Source organism: Myxine glutinosa, chromosome 7, assembly GCF_964187855.1.
Source record: "Myxine glutinosa chromosome 7, kmMyxGlut1.1, whole genome shotgun sequence".
Lineage (NCBI taxonomy): Eukaryota > Metazoa > Chordata > Myxini > Myxiniformes > Myxinidae > Myxine > Myxine glutinosa.
In genome coordinates this window covers 162,257,548-162,273,791 of record NC_136267.1, presented here as the reverse complement: position 1 = coordinate 162,273,791, position 16,244 = coordinate 162,257,548, and the positions used below count along the sequence as shown (strand labels likewise).

The 16,244-nt window shown below is 39.9% G+C and overlaps 1 protein-coding gene across 1 annotated transcript in view; it reads left to right on the top strand.

The window, feature by feature from the left end:
• Positions 1-16,244, top strand: part of LOC137430909 (parathyroid hormone/parathyroid hormone-related peptide receptor) — a 189,385-nt gene that overhangs the window by 95,561 nt on the left and 77,580 nt on the right. The window contains exon 7 of the mRNA XM_078782470.1: positions 10,060-10,216. Coding sequence (XP_078638596.1) covers positions 10,060-10,216 — 157 coding nt within the window. The remainder of the gene's footprint in view (positions 1-10,059; positions 10,217-16,244) is intronic.

The following is a 16,244-nucleotide window of genomic DNA, read 5'->3' as shown; positions in this document are numbered from 1 at the left end:
TTAGGCAGTACTCTACTGCTTTTATTGCGAAAATACACCTTTTACAAAATGAAATGTCTCATCGAAGTTTTTGATAGACTTACATGTTGTGAAAAGGTTTCTGTTGGCCTTCGGGAGGTTTCCCTCGATGCTGCATGAAAAATCATATCCCTGACCGACCCCCGCTCGGTCGATTCGCTACATCACAGCGCGGATCCTTTCAATTCCCTCACTCTTTCTTCTCTCAATGTTGGCAACTCTGCAACAATCCACCTGAAAGCCAATGTGGCTTCTGAGCATCAAGATCCGCAGTTACGGTAATCTGATATTCACTTTGTGGCAATTGCTACCAAAAGCGATCAAACGAGATCTCGCGAGATCTTGGAGACGGTGGCAGGGGTTTTTCGACGGTCCACACGGTCTCCACGTTTTTCAAAGTTAAGTCTGTTCACAATTGTATTTTGTCGAAACTGTATTTATCGTTCGGTGTGTGAACTTATAGTGTCCCCCTTGGAAGTTTCTCGGTGTTTATCTTTCATATATTAATCGTTTGTTTGCCGCGTCACGAGCAAGGCCTTGCAACCGAAGGCTTCCCCCGTCGAAGGTTGTTCCTTCCTTCGCTGTTTTGCTAGCTTTTTTGATTTCCCCTTCTCCACCAAGCTTCACCAAACACCTACTATTTGTCTAACGTTGTAACCCCCACACCCCCCCCCAAAAACAAACAAAAAAACAAACAAAAAAAAAACTTTTATTTCCCTTTCTCCTCGTGTGCTTTTGCCTCTGCCCACGTGCGCTGTCTCGCCCCGCCCCCATTTTCCCCTTGCCTTCCACCTTTTGCCCTGTTCAAGTGACTCGTGGTCGTCGCTCTAGGCTTCCTCTCCCCATTGGTATTTTTGTCAATATAAGATTGTTCTTCACAGTTCTGTTTAAATATGTTTCAACTATCCCCTTCAGTGTTTTATTCAGTGGTTTATTACAACACGCTGTTTTTCTTCTTATTTAAAAGGCTCCTTTCAATTTCCTCTTCAACTCATTCCATTTCAAAAAAATATTCAATCTCTTTTGATTCCAAATCACTCCATGCTCTAAATTCTCATTATTCCATCCCTCCTCCATCGTTCTTAAACGAATCGCTAACTTGAAAATCACAACAAACCCAATTTGTTATATATGTTCATCTTTCATTAATCATCCACTTTCTAAACTCCCCCCTTGCCCCTCCCCTTCAAATCTCCACCCCCAACCATCCATCCCAAATTCTCCCTCCTCCCACCTCCTTCTCAAAGCTGCCTCCTCCCCACTTCGTCTCCCTTCTATGTCATACCTCCACCTCCCCCAACCTTCGACTTTCCTCTGCCCCCCCTCAAACAAACTCTCACTGTGCCTCATTCCATCACCATCAAACCTTTCATCCTCCTCATCCTTCCCTTTCTTGTAACTCTTCTGTAATCTCTGACACACTATCAACTGCTCTTCCTACATCCCCCTCTCACCCTTCATCTGACCCTACCCCTCCCCTCCCCTGTCCTGCACCCGATGCTCCCCCTCTCTCCTCACTAATGGTATGGACCTCAAACATCCGGGGCCTTCGCTCAAACCTGATTGATCTCTCCATTCAGGTTGCTTCTGAAAATCCAGACTTGATCTGCTTAACAGAAACTTTCCTCCTTCAAGATGTCTCTGATTCCTTAATATCTCTTCCTGGTTACTCCCTCCTCCGGTACGATAGACCTGAGCCTCGTCCTGGTGGTGGGGTGGCTATCTTTATCAAAAACTCTCTTCCTCACTCTCCCTGCACTGCCCTCTCTCCACCCCACCCACAGGAGTACCTCTGGCTACGGCTTCCTCTCCGCTCCCACCTTTTGTTCATATGTGTTCTGTACCGTCCTCCAAACAGTGATGACTCCATTTACATTTCTCTGTCGGACAACATGGACCAACTTCTATCAACTCATCCAAACTCTCTCTTCCTCATATGTGGCGACTTCAACTGTCATCATGCCAGCTGGCTGGGTGTGGGTTCATCTCTCACCAGCCATGGCACCTCAGCAAAGGACTTCTGCGACTCATTGGGACTGACACAATCTGTCAATTTCCCGACCCGGATCTCAGTCAATGGAGTATCTTCTCTTCTGGACTTGGTTATGACTAACTTCCATGCAAATGTCTGCTGCTCTTCTTCTGCTCCAATCGGTTCTTCTGATCATGTGCTTGTTAAAGTGGACATCTCTCTGGCCATTCTCAGAGAGCCTCCTCAGCGTCGACGAGTCTGGCATTTCACTCAGGCCGACTGGCATGGTCTGCAAGCAGCCATCAATCAACTGGACTGGTCTCCCATCTCTAATGCCTCTGACATAAATTCTTCCTGGGAATTCTTCCAAAGCAAACTGCTTTCTCTCATGCACAGATTTATCCCATCTCGTCTTCAGTTGTCTTACCCTTCCTCCCGTCCATGGTACACTGAATCTTGTGGTGAGGCAGTTGCCCTGTAACAACTTGCCTTTGCATCTTGGAAGGCAAATCCAACTGAAGGCAATTTCAGTTCCTTCCACCAAGCTCGAAACAAGTGTGTTTCTACCCTCAGGAGTGCCAGGAAGCACTATCTCTCCACACTCAAGATTGAACTCTCAAACCTGTCTCCTTCCTCCAAATCCTGGTGGCGTCTGGTCAAATCCGTTTCTGGTGTTTGTTCCCCCTCCATCCCCTCCCTTACCTCAAATGGCTACACAGTTGACACCGCACGTGACAAAGCCGAATGCCTCAACTCTGTGTTTGCCTCAAAATCTTGTGTCCCAAACCCATCTCTCTCTGTTCCCACCTTTCCCAGTCGAACCCAACTGCTCCTGGACTCTGTATCCTTCTCTCCTGACAAGGTGGAGAAGTTTTTATCAAACCTCGACGCTGATTCTGCAACTGGACCAGATGGCATCAGCCCTCGGGTCCTAAAATCCTGCTCTGCCGCTCTATCTCACCCTCTCTCTGTTCTTTTCACCCTCTCTTTTGCTCAAGGTCATCTGCCAGCATCTTGGAAATCAGCAAACATTACCGCTTTACACAAAAAAGGTGCAAAAACAGATCCTTGCAACTACAGACCAATCAGCCTGCTCCCAATTATCAGCAAAGTCATGGAATCCATCATTGCTTCAGATATCAAATCCTTCCTCTTCTCCAATGGCTTGATCTCTGATCATCAATTTGGATTCAGACCAGGTCATTCTACTCTGGACATGTTGCTTCTGCTGTCTCAACAATGGATGGAGGTCCTCAATGCCAAACAGGAAATCAGAGCTGTCTCACTTGACATATCACGTGCCTTCGATACGGTCTGGCACCCAGCTCTGCTCACCAAACTCACCTCCTATGGTATTCAGGGAAATCTCCACTCATGGCTTGCGGATTTCCTCTCTGGTCGTAGGCAACGTGTGGCCCTGAATGGATTTCTCTCATCTTCCCTCCCTGTTCTGGCTGGAGTTCCCCAAGGTAGTGTTCTGGGCCCTGTGCTATTTCTGGTCTTCATCAATGATCTCTCCGACTCTCTGGAAAATCCTCTCTATCTCTTTGCTGATGACTCCACTATCTGCCGCTCCATTCCTCATCCCTCAGATCGGCAGTCTGCAGCGTCCTCACTCTCTGCAGACCTGGACAAAATCACAGACTGGTCAAACAAGTGGAACATGTCTTTCAATCCTGACAAATCTCACACTCTTACAATGTCTCTCCGAAAGGACCGACTGGACAACCCTCCCATCTACTTTCTCAACAATCCTCTCCAAGAAGTTCTGTCGCTCAAGCTTTTGGGTCTCACTATCTGCCATGATCTTTCTTGGGAAAACCACATTTCCAAGCTGGCCTCCAAAGCCAGTCGCCGACTGGGCATCCTCCATCGTGCGAAGTCCTTCTTTGGCACACCTGAGCTCCTCACCACATACAAGGCTTTCATCCGCAGCTCAATGGAATACTGTTCCCCCCTCTGGGCTGGTGCTCCTGCGTCACACCTTGCTCGGCTTCACGCTGTTGAGGCCAAAGCTTTCAGAATCATTGGAATCTCCTGCGATGTAGTCAACTCCGAGGGCCTTTCACTCACTCACCGCAGGCAGGTTGGTGGTCTTTCTGTCTTCTACCGACTCCTCTCCGGCCTTGCTCCCCCAGCTCTCTCTGTGCTCTGTCCCCCCAATATTCCTTCAGGTCGCACAAGATCTGCCTGCAACCCTCTTATGGTTAAACTGCCAAAGTCTAGGCTCTCTGCTCACCTTCACTCTTTCATTCCCCTTTTCTCCCGCCTCTGGAACAAACTCCCCCACTCCCTTCAATCCCACTCCTCCCTCCAGGTCTTTAAAACAGCTGTTCACCACCATCTCTTATCTTCCCCCATCGAAAACCTTGATCTTTTCTACCCCCGGTAATTCACCCCAGAGTCCTTGCAGTGTTCATATGTTTTATTCTTCTCCCACCTCTCCCCAAGTCCTCCCGATGTCCCTGCTCTCAAATGTTGTGTTTGTGTCCTTCCCCCTCTCTCCCCATCTTGTCTGCCGCTCCCCTTGTTTTTTGTGTTTTGTGTGTCGGTTTGTCTTTTTGTGTGATTAATGTTAGCTCTTTCACGAGCCTCGATCTTGTATACAAAAAAAAAAAAAAAAAAAAAAAAATCGGAGCCTTCATGTTGTATTTATCGATTTCTGCAAAGCTCTTGACACAATCAATAAACCTGCTTTGTGGACATTGTTAAAGCTTTGCGGTTGCCCAGATACCTTTGCAAGTCAAAACAGGCAATCCCATGATGGCAATGGAAGAAACTTTATCAATGATATTGTTTCTCACACGTTTGGTGTATCTCGTGATGTACACAGCTGTGTATTGGCACCAAGTTTCTTGCAGCTGTTCTTCAAACAATATCTATAAACTTTCAAGCTGGTGTTTATATCCAATCAAGAACAGAACAGATGGCAAATTGTTCAATCTTGCTCGACTTCAAGCTCAGTCCAAGATCCATAAATTTGACACATTATTTAATGATGATGCTGCATTCATACCTCATTCACTTGAGAATGTCCAATACAACACTGATTGAATCTCAGTTACTTCAAGAAATTTTGGATTGTTTCGTATTAACCACCACTTTGACCTTCTGCTGAAAAATATATACCCTTTAGCATCCTCATTTGCATCAACTTAACAGCAAACAGCTTCAGCACCGACATTTCATCGCAGGCATATAAAGAATGGGCCATATATCAGATGTAGAAGTTCTCAGCCGTGCGAACATAACTTGGTGTCGAATCTATCCACATCTCCATTCAGTTATGCTGAATTAAATTTTGTTATTAAATTAAATGCTGAATTAAATTAAATGGGCAATCTTTGAACACGACTGTGTCCACCGGTAGAAAGACGTAAAAGACTCTGATGACCCAAAAAAGTCGAAGGACCCAGAAGACCCCAAAGATCCAATGGACCCCAAACACCCAAAATACCTGAAGATCCAAAATACCCTGTAGACTGTTAAAAACACAAAAGATAATGAAGACCCAGAAGACCCAAATAACTCTGAAGACCCAAAATACCCCGAAGACCCAAAATACCGCAACCACCCAAAATACCCTAAAGACCCAAAAGACTGAAAAGATCCTGAAGACCCAATGGACCCCACATACCCAAAAGATTTTAAAAAAAACCCTGAGGATCCAAAAGATCCCAAGGATCCAAAAGACCCAAAATACCCCAAGGACTCAGAAGACCCCCAAGGACTTTGAAGATCCAAAATACCCTGAAGACCCAAAAGATCCTTAAGACTGTTAAAGACCCAAAACACCATCAAGACCCAAAATAACCCAAGGACCCAAAAGACCATGAAGACCCAAAATACCCCAAAGACCCAAAAGACTGAAAAGACCATAAAGATCCAATTATTATTATTATTATTTTTTGTATACTGAATCGAGGCTCGTGAAAGAGGGACCCCAAAGACCCAAAAGACCCAAAAAGACCCTAAGACCCAAAATTTTGGTAAGACCCAAAGACCCAAAACACTCTGAGGACCCAAAAGATCTCAAGGACCCAGAAGACTCCGAAGACCCAATGGACCCAAAATACACAAAGACCCAAAATACCCTATGGACTTTTAAAGACACAAAATACCATGAAGACTCAGAAGTCCCCAAGGACTCTGAAGACCCTAAATACCCTGAAGACCCAAAACAGCCCAAAGACCCAGAATGCCCCAAGGACTCTCAGGACTCAAAAGACCCCAAAAGACAGAAAAGTCCTTGAAGACCCAATGGACTGCAAACACCCAAAATACCCCAAAGACCCCAAAGACTCTTAAATACCCAAAAGACCACAAAAACCTAAAATACACTGAAGACCCCAAATTCCTCAAAGACACATAAAGACCCAAAAGGCATTCTTTTTTTCCCTTTTTTTAAGTACAAGATTGAGGCTCGTGAAAGAGCAAACATTAATCACACAAAAAAACCCCACAAACGGACACATAAAATATATAAGGGGAGCGGTGGACAAGATGGGGAGAGAGGGGGAAGCACACAAGCACAACAATTGAGAGCAGGGACATCGGGAGATCTGTGGGAGGGGGGAGGGCTTTGGGGGGAGGAGGTGTGGGAATGGGGGAGGGGGTGGGAGAAGTATAAAACACATGGACATGCAAGGACTTCCAGGAAAGAAGTTGGTATTTCAAAAAAGTGGATCTCGGGTGAATTAACGGGGGTAGAAAAGATCAAAGTTTTGGATTGGGGAAGATAAGAGATGTTGGTGAACAGCTGTTTTAAAGACCTGGAGGGAGGAGTGGGATTGAAGGGAGTGAGTTGTGAGTCTTGATTTTGGCAATTTCACCAGAAGAAGGTTGCTGGCAGATCTTGTGTGACCTGCAGGAATATTTTGGGGGCAGAGCACAGACAGAACAAGGGTGCAAGGTCAGGGAGGAGTCGGTAGAAGACAGAAAGACCACCAACCTGCCAGTGGTGAGAATGAAAGGCCCTCACAATCAGCTTCATCACGGATCAAAATCATCATCACAGACCAATTTGTGATATTGTCCAGGCCTGCAGAGGGTGAAGAGGCTGCTGCCTGCCGATCTGAGGGTTGAGATGTAGAGTGGCAGAGAGTGGAGTCATCAGCAAAGAGATAGAGAGGATTTTCCAGAAAGTCTGAGAGATCATTGATGAAGACCAGAAAAAGCACATTGCCCAGAACACTGCCTTGGGGAACTCCAACCTGAACAGGAAGGGGAGACGAGAGAATTCCATTTGGAGCCACACTTTGATTACAACACTAGAGGAAGTCAGTGAGTCTTGAGTGGAGTTTTCCATGGATACCATAAGAGGAGAGTTTGGTGAGCAGGACGGGGTGCCAGACCGTATCGAAGGCACGAGATGTGTCAAGGGAGACATCTCTGATTTCCTGTTTGGCATTGAGGACATCCGTCCATTGTTGAGACTGCAAAAGCAGCATGTCCAGAGTAGAGTGACCTGGTCTGGACCCAAATTGATGATCTGAGATCAAGCCATTGGAGAAGAGGAATGATTTGATCTCAGAAGCTATGATGGATTCCATGACCTTGCTGATTAAAGGTAGCAGGCTGATTGGTCTGTAGTTGCAAGGATCTGTTTTTGCACCTTTCTTGTGCAAAGCGGTAATGTTTGCTGATTTCCATGATGATGGCAGATGACCTTGAGCAAAAGAGAAGGTGAAGAGAACAGAGAGAGGGTGTGATAGAGCAGCAGGCCAGGATTTTAGGACCCGTGGGCTGATGCCGTCTGGTCCAGTTGCAGAATCTGAGTCGAGGTTTGACCGAAACTTTCTCCACCTTGTCGGGAGAGAAGGACACAGTCTTTGGAGCAGCTGGGGATGACTGGATATGGTGGGTACTGAGAGAGATGGGTTTGGGACACAATATTTGGAGGCAAACACAGAGTTGAGGCATTCGACTTTTTCACGAGCAGTGTCAGGATATGGGGTGGGGTGGGAAACAAACACCAGAAACAGATTTGACCAGATGCCACCAGGATTTGGAAGAGGGAGACAGGTTTGTGAGTTCAGTCTTGAGATTAGAGAGATATTGTTTCCTGGCTCTCCTGAGGGTAGACACACACTTGTTCCGAGCTTTGTGAAAGGAAATGAGATTGCCTTCAGTTGTGTACCATGGATGGGAGGAAGGGCATGACAACTGAAGACAAGATACCTTTTTTTACCAAGGCCGTACCTTTTTTTCCCATTTGAGCTATTTTGTCATTAAATTTCCACCAAAGCTTTATTATGATAATACGGAGAAGGCACATTAATAATGTTGTTATAAGGTCAAAAGGTCAAAGGTCATCGCCACCTAAAATCATAAATTTTCATTCAATTGACCTGAAATTTAAATTTACCATTTCAGTTTTGTCATCAAATTTTCAACAAAGCATTATTATGAAAATATGGAGAAGGCAAATTCATAATTTGGTCTAAAGGTCAAAGGTCAGCATCACGTAAAGTCGTCAATTTTCATCCGATTGATCTGAAATTTTAAGAATTTGCATATTGGGTCACTAAATTCGTTCAATCAAAAGTTAGAAGCTGATTGTTTTTAGGTCAAAGGTCGAGGATGCGTAAAATCACCAAATTACACCCGATTTAGCTGAAATTTAAGAATTTGCATATTGGGTCACTGAATTGGTTCACTAATCAAAAGGTGCGAGTCCATTGTTTTTTTTTAGATCAAAATGTCAAAGGTCAAGGCTGCATAAAATCGTCAATTTTCGTCCAATTGATCTGGAATTTTAAATACTTCTGCATCTACATATCACATCATCTGAAGATCTGCATATCACATCACAGAATTGGTTTACCAATCATTTTTTTCTAGAAGCTGATTATTTTTAGATCTAAAACTCAAAGGTCAAGGCTGCATAAAATTATCAATTTTCATTTTGTATTTCTATTAAACTGTTTTCGTTATTTTGAGCATACGGAAGAAGAAGAAGACGTCTGAATACAAACGGACACGGATGGGCTTTACATTTCCAGATGCTTTCTAGTTGATCTTTTATCGTGTTTTGCCATTCAGTAAGCCTTTGCACTCGGTGTTCCAAGATTAATAAATACTACAGTAAATAAATACGATACATTACTTTTTCTGTAAAAAAATACAGAGAAATTTTTTTAAAGTTGTGCTTAATCTGGCAGGTGCATTAACATTTTCCTTCATTCGTGAAATATGATTAAACCTTTACAAAACAAGGAATTCATCTGTGTATTACATTTTATCTGCGATTATTTTACCTTGGTCCGTAACTAAAATTGTATGATTTAATTTAAAATTGAATTTAAAATTGAATTTAAAATTGTATTTAAAATTGTATTTAAAATTGTATTTAAAATTGTATTTAAAATGTGAATGGCGTGGTTAAGCACTAAATTGAACGAGGTGCCTTTGTCAGTTTATAAACTTTGTTCAAGCTGCACCAAGACACTGTTGGGATGGCGAGATGACCGAGAGGGTCGACACACTCACCTCTGAGCTGTCAAGCCTGGTTTGAATCCTAACTCAGCTATAAACTGTCATCTCAGTGTTTCACAGGTGATTCATCAGTGTGCCATCCCTCGGATGGACGTTAAGCTGGGTGTCCCATCTGCTGGCATTTGTTGGTGGACGTTAATGATCCCGTGGTGTCCTTCATGAAGAGGAGGCGAGCTATCGCCGGCACCATGAACAAATTACAAATTTCTGCCCTAAGCTAAAGAACGTACTGCACCAGTGGAACAGCTGCACCTTCGGTCAATGATGCTACCCCACAGCCTTGTGCTGCATCTGAAAGAAGAAGAAGAAGCAGACTGTCAATAAATATTGACAACTTTCTCCTTTTCTTCTGCTGCTTGTTTAATCACTTTGCATTTTTGAGTTTCCATGTGCATTCCTTATATTCATTGTCACAGTTGTATGTAACCAAGGGAACTGATCAAGTTATAGAGCAATGGGCTTTCAGACTGTTTTCTCTCACAAAAAAGTCATCCAAATTGTGTGCGCTGTCTCATTTTCTCCTTTATAGTTCTTATTTTCTGCTGCTTCCCACTCATTTATTTTTTCCGCAGATGGAATGCAAAATATGCATGTTTATGTTTCTGTACTTTCTCGCCACAAATTACTTCTGGATGCTGGTCGAGGGGTTGTATCTGCACAGCCTCATCTTCCTCACCTTCTATTCCCGGCGGCAGTGCTTCCTCTGGTTCTTCACACTCATTGGCTGGGGTGAGTGTGTGTGTGTGTGTGTGTGTGTGTGTGTGTGTGTGTGTGTGTGTGTGTGTGTGTGTGTGTGTGTGTGTGTGTGTGTGTGTGTGAGTAGATGATAAATGTTGCTTCTGGGACACCTCCGTTTAACATGGGAAATCCCTATCTAATGTCATTTACCCCCCTGTTTTTAAAAAAATCATAAACACCTCTATTTCTCCCTCTATGAACCTATAATCCTTCTCGCCTTATGAACCTATAATCCTTCTCGCCTTATGAACCTATAATCCTTCTCACCTTATGAACCTATAATCCTTCTCGCCTTATGAACCTATGATTTTCTTCCTTTATGAACCTATAATCCTTCTAGCCTTATGAACCTATGATCCTTCTCACTTACATGTAAATTTTACCCTATTCCCCCCACTACCCCCTTAATATAGTTCCTTAGACCACTCTGCTAATGAGCCTATAAATATATTATCTCTTTCTAACTTTTTTAAGAGTTCCATTCTCCTATAGAACTCATCCCCATCAAGTATATTTATAAAGTATACAGGTTCCTTAACCTTTTGTTGTGAAAGTATAAAGTGGTATGTTTCACGGAGGGTTCTTGTTTGACCTCCTCCTCTCCCACATACCATTTTAAAATTATAATATTTATTATCCGATTGATAACCATTAAAGTTCTCACTCCACTCTAATATATTTTTCTTCCCACCCTCCATTACCCCACTTAACAAATGAATACGTTTATCCGTCTTGAGAACCTTCTGACCAGTGATTCTCTCAACCTCTTGAATCTGATATTTTTCACATTCATTATGTTTTCCATTTATATACCAAGGTTGATTACACCTCCACTCTTTAGTCTGGTTGATACTTGGTTCTATCATTTATATAATAGTAAAAAAGGTGGCGGTAGCCCGTTAAAATCCCTAACCCCCCTTTTTAACTTATCACTTATATATATATATATATCTTATATACTTATATAACCATAAGGGAGACGATCAATTCCATTTTCTAAAATAAACCTCTTATCATCAAAAGCCCCCAATGCTTTCTTATTCACCTCTTCTGAATATAATTGATGTTTATAACTTCTTATTCCATTAATCTTTCTAAACTCTTCTTTCTTTGTTGTTAAACAGTTATAATAATCCTTAAAGTTTATTGTTTCTTTAATGACATTTTTCTTTATACCTTTTAACTTCTTATCAGTCTTTTCAACGTTATTCACAATGTATTTATAAGCATAAGCCTTCGACCTCAATCCCACAAATTCACTCATAACATTTCCTCCCAATTCATCCTTGAACTTTCCAATCACCTTTTTATTTTTAGAAGAGAACAACTCACTCTCTGGACTGTAATTACTTGTATCATAGATATTAATGTCCTTTTTCATATCTGAATAAACATCATCAGTATTAATTTTCAAAATAAAACTATCAGTATCCATATACAACAATGACACATTATCCTTATACTTTGATTTTAGATTAATATAAAAGTAATCATACATTAATGACTTTGACAAGTCAAGAATTGATGTTCCAATGTAAATAGGTTTGTCCATTTCAATACTCTCTTTAACCAAATGGATCGCACAAAAGTTCTCAGTAAAGACCTCAGCTCTAGTAAAACTCGGTCTATTAATTAATTTTGATGCTTGTTCCCAAGATGTTGCTAGTCTGATATTTTGTCTTTTCCTCACATTCTCCATGGTCTTACCAAAGACCGCATTATTCATTAATTTATAAAAGTCTTTCTCAAAATCTGTTTTTGACTCTGTTCTTCTTTGTGTATTAAAATCAATGTACCCCTTTAACCAATGACTTTGATTGAACTTTAGAACCCTGTGGATCTTCTCTACTCTTAGACCTTTTGATAAATATTGTCGCAAATTTCTTTGGTGTAGTACATAATTTTTCTTGTTATATAATGTAGTAAGTAATTTTTCTGTTGATTCACCTATATCAAACGATCGTTGATAATCACTCAACCATTCTTTCTTTGGACTTTCTTTCTCACAAGCAAATGGAAGATCTTTATGTTTGATATGAAGTTCTTCAGGATATTTTAAATCAACCTCAAAATAATAACCAACCTTTGAATCATCCAATTGTTTTTGTGTAGAGATACATACATCTTGTAAAACCTTTGTGTAGTCTTTTTCCTTTACCCATCTTAGTTTCCCATAAGGAAGAGCTTGAGACATTGCCCAGCCATACAAGTTGTTTGCGTCATAGTACATCAAGTAAGAACTCTCTTTCGTTGAATCATAATTTGGAAGATATTTGTTATTTGCTTTTGAGTAGCTGCTCGAGCATACTTGTGAAATTCCACCTCTTTTTGCCTTTTCAATCATCAAAAGCATATCGACATCGGTTATCAAATCCAAATCTTGTTTTGTCATTTTCAACATCGCGCTCCAAGCCAATCCAGGTGCTGTGTAGTAGTGAGCAGGATCCAATCCATATCCAGTGCGACAAACAGATCTAAAGGCTTCAAATACATCGGCCAATAAAAGCACATCAGTTTTGAGATACAAATCGTGATACTCACCAAGATTCTTGATGTTATATTTTTCCCAAACATTTTGTGCGTGTACATAATCTTTATCAGATATATGACTGTTGTTTAATTTGTTATCGAAATTTTCTTTTAAAGGAAGTTGTGTTTCATTGAATCTCTCAAATGAGTCCATATAGTCATAGGGGTAAATTCCCTTTTGTGTTAGAAAATCTTTATCTGAAAAATACTCTGAAAGACATGGAAACTCTTTTAGATTTTGAACCAAGTTAGCCAATGGACTTGCCATGAATTTAAATGTATCAAGAAATCTGATATGAGTAATAGGAGATGTGTGAATTGTTTTTGTGAATGAAATGTATTTCTGATCTGTGTTAGGAATTGCTGAAATGTGTCCAGATGTCTTTGAAAGTTCATTAATAAATAGATGCGTATCATAATGAGCATTGTTATGAAGAAAGACAGGAATGAAAGAGGGGAGTTGATAATTAATATTACAACTTTGATGAGCTGGACCTCTATATTTACCAGTGAGATGACAATGATCTCTAACCTTTAGACCTTCACCAATTTTTTCCTCACAAATATGACAAACATTGTTTTTTCTAAATTCCCTTTTCTGTTCACTCGTCAAAGACATTGGTTTATTAGTTTCTCTCATTATCTTGGTTAATCGGACACAGTCTTTTTCTAGTCGTTTCACAAACTCCTCTGGAGTATTTGAGCCTCTATACTCCTCTAACTTGTTATATTTATCACCAACGGATGATTTGATATAATAACAAAAACCGCAAGGAGTATGTTTTTGATATTTATTTGTGTATGAATCTTTTGGATCTGGAGAAGCAGTATCTATTTTTTCTAGAATACTTTCAAAATCAGCATATATAACAAATGGATGTTTGATCTTTTTCTTTTCATCTTTGAATGTGATATTTGAGCCTTCTTTAGGCATATTGATTACCGTTGATTTATGTTCACCACAATAATTTGAATGTTTATCTAATCTTTCTTGTGTATGGAAGAAGTTAAGACAACGCAAACAAATATATATTTTATTTGTTCTTTTACATACTTGTGGTTTTATTAATTTAGCAATATCTTTAATGTATGTATAATGTGAATTTTCCTCTGAATTAAAATATAGAAGATTAATATGAGTTTGTTTACAATTGTCAGAAAGCTTTAAAACCTGAATGCTGTTTGTTTCTGTTAGACCATAAACATTAACTGATAAATTATTTATCTTTTCAAATTTAGGAATATCATTTAAAGCCATCGGAAACTTTAGATCTTTCGTATTTAATGTATTCTCATATTTTTTATAATGAGATACTCTTTCATCATGAAAATGTGGAGGATGTAAGTGTGCTAGAATAGACCAGAGAAAACATTTATTGTCTTTATTTTTGATATTGATAACTGCTTTTCTATTTTTGATAACACTGGGTAAATCAATGTAGGAAGAAGCTTTTAGAGGATCTGATTTAAGAATATGAATGTCTATGTAAATAATTTTTCCTATATTGAATCCACTTCCTACGATTGAATTATCCACATCTTGCTCTTGTTTAATAAGTTCATCATAGACTCCTGATGTTTTAAAATCTTGATATGAAGATATAAAGTGTGGCTCAGTTCTCATGTATGGTGTATCTATAACTCCTTCGTCCTTTGTCATTTCTAATTTTACTCCCATATAAAATTTAAGTGGTTTCATTTCTTTTAATGTTTTTTCAATCAACGTTTGAACAACAGGTTTAACTCTTTCTACAGCATCAACTATAGACTCTGGTTCAGGAGGTTTGAAGTTAAAGACTCTTATTTTAATATGTTCTTTGAATGCGCCATCAGAGTTTTTAGTTGTGATAAAATTTGATAAATGTAGAATTGTTTTAAGATGTATTTCGAAGCCTTTCTTGAGGATATTTTTATTACATGCAGAACAGTGTTTTGTTTCCTTCTGAATAGGAGATAGTAGGTGAAGTAGATTAAATGTGTGTTTGTTAGTTTTAAGGTGTCTTTTGTATTGTTTATATTCTTGTTCACAAACATCGCAATACGTTGCTTTGATCATATTTATTTATATAGTAAAATTATACTTAAAACAAAGTGCCTTTTTTAGAGGCTTTTTAAAAGATGAAACTGTGCTTAAAGTAAACACCTTTGAGCTTTTCAACTCGTTTTATGTATATAACTTTACTTAAAGTAAAACACCTTTGAGTTTTTCAACTCGTTTTATGTATATAACTTTACTTAAAGTAAAATACCTTTGAGCTTTTCAACTCGTTTTATGTATATAACTTTACTTAAAGTAAAACACCTTTGAGCTTTTCAACTCGTTTTATGTATATAACTTTACTTAAAGTAAAACACCTTTGAGCTTTTCAATTCGTTTTATGTATATAACTTTACTTAAAGTAAAACACCTTTGAGCTTTTCAACTCGTTTTATGCATATAACTTTACTTAAAGTAAAACACCTTTGAGCTTTTCAACTCGTTTTATGTATATAACTTTACTTAAAGTAAAACACCTTTTTTTTTTTTCTTTTTTCTTTTTTTTTTTTTTTTTTTTTTTTTTCTTTTTTTTTTTTTTATTTTTTTTTTTATTTTTTTTTTTATTTTTTTTTTATTTTTTTTTTTTTTTTTTTATTTTTTATTTTTTTATTTTTTATTTTTTTTTATTTTTTTTATTTTTTGTATACAAGATCGAGGCTCGTGAAAGAGCTAACAATAATCACAAAAAAGACAAACCAACTCCTCTCTGGAGGAGCAAGGCCAGAGAGGAGTCGGTAGAAGACAGAAAGACCACCAACCTGCCTGCGGTGAGTGAGTGAAAGGCCCTCGGAGTTGACTACATCGCAGGAGATTCCAATGATTCTGAAAGCTTTGGCCTCAACAGCGTAAAGCCGAGCAAGGTGTGAGGCAGGAGCACCAGCCCAGAGGGGGGAACAGTATTCCATTGAGCTGCGGATGAAAGCCTTGTATGTGGTGAGGAGCTCAGGTGTGCCAAGGAAGGACTTCGCACGACGGAGGATGCCCAGTCGACGACTGGCTTTGGAGGCGAGCTTGGAAATGTGGTTTTCCCAAGAAAGATCATGGCAGATAGTGAGACCCAAAAGCTTGAGCGACAGAACTTCTTGGAGAGGATTGTTGAGAAAGTAGATGGGAGGGTTGTCCAGTCGGTCCTTTCGGAGAGACATCGTAAGAGTGTAAGATTTATCAGGATTGAAAGACATGTTCCATTTGTTTGCCCAGTCTGTGATTTTGTCCAGGTCTGCAGAGAGTGAGGAGGCTGCAGACTGCTGATCTGAGGGATGAGGAATGGAGCGACATAGAGTAGAGTCATCAGCAAAGAGATAGAGAGGATTTTCAAGAGAGTCAGAGAGATCATTGATGAAGACCAGAAATAGCACAGGGCCCAGAAAGCCAGAAAATAGCACCTTTGAGCTTTTCAACACGTTTTATGTATATAACTTTACTTAAAGTAAAGCGTCTATGTATTAGCCA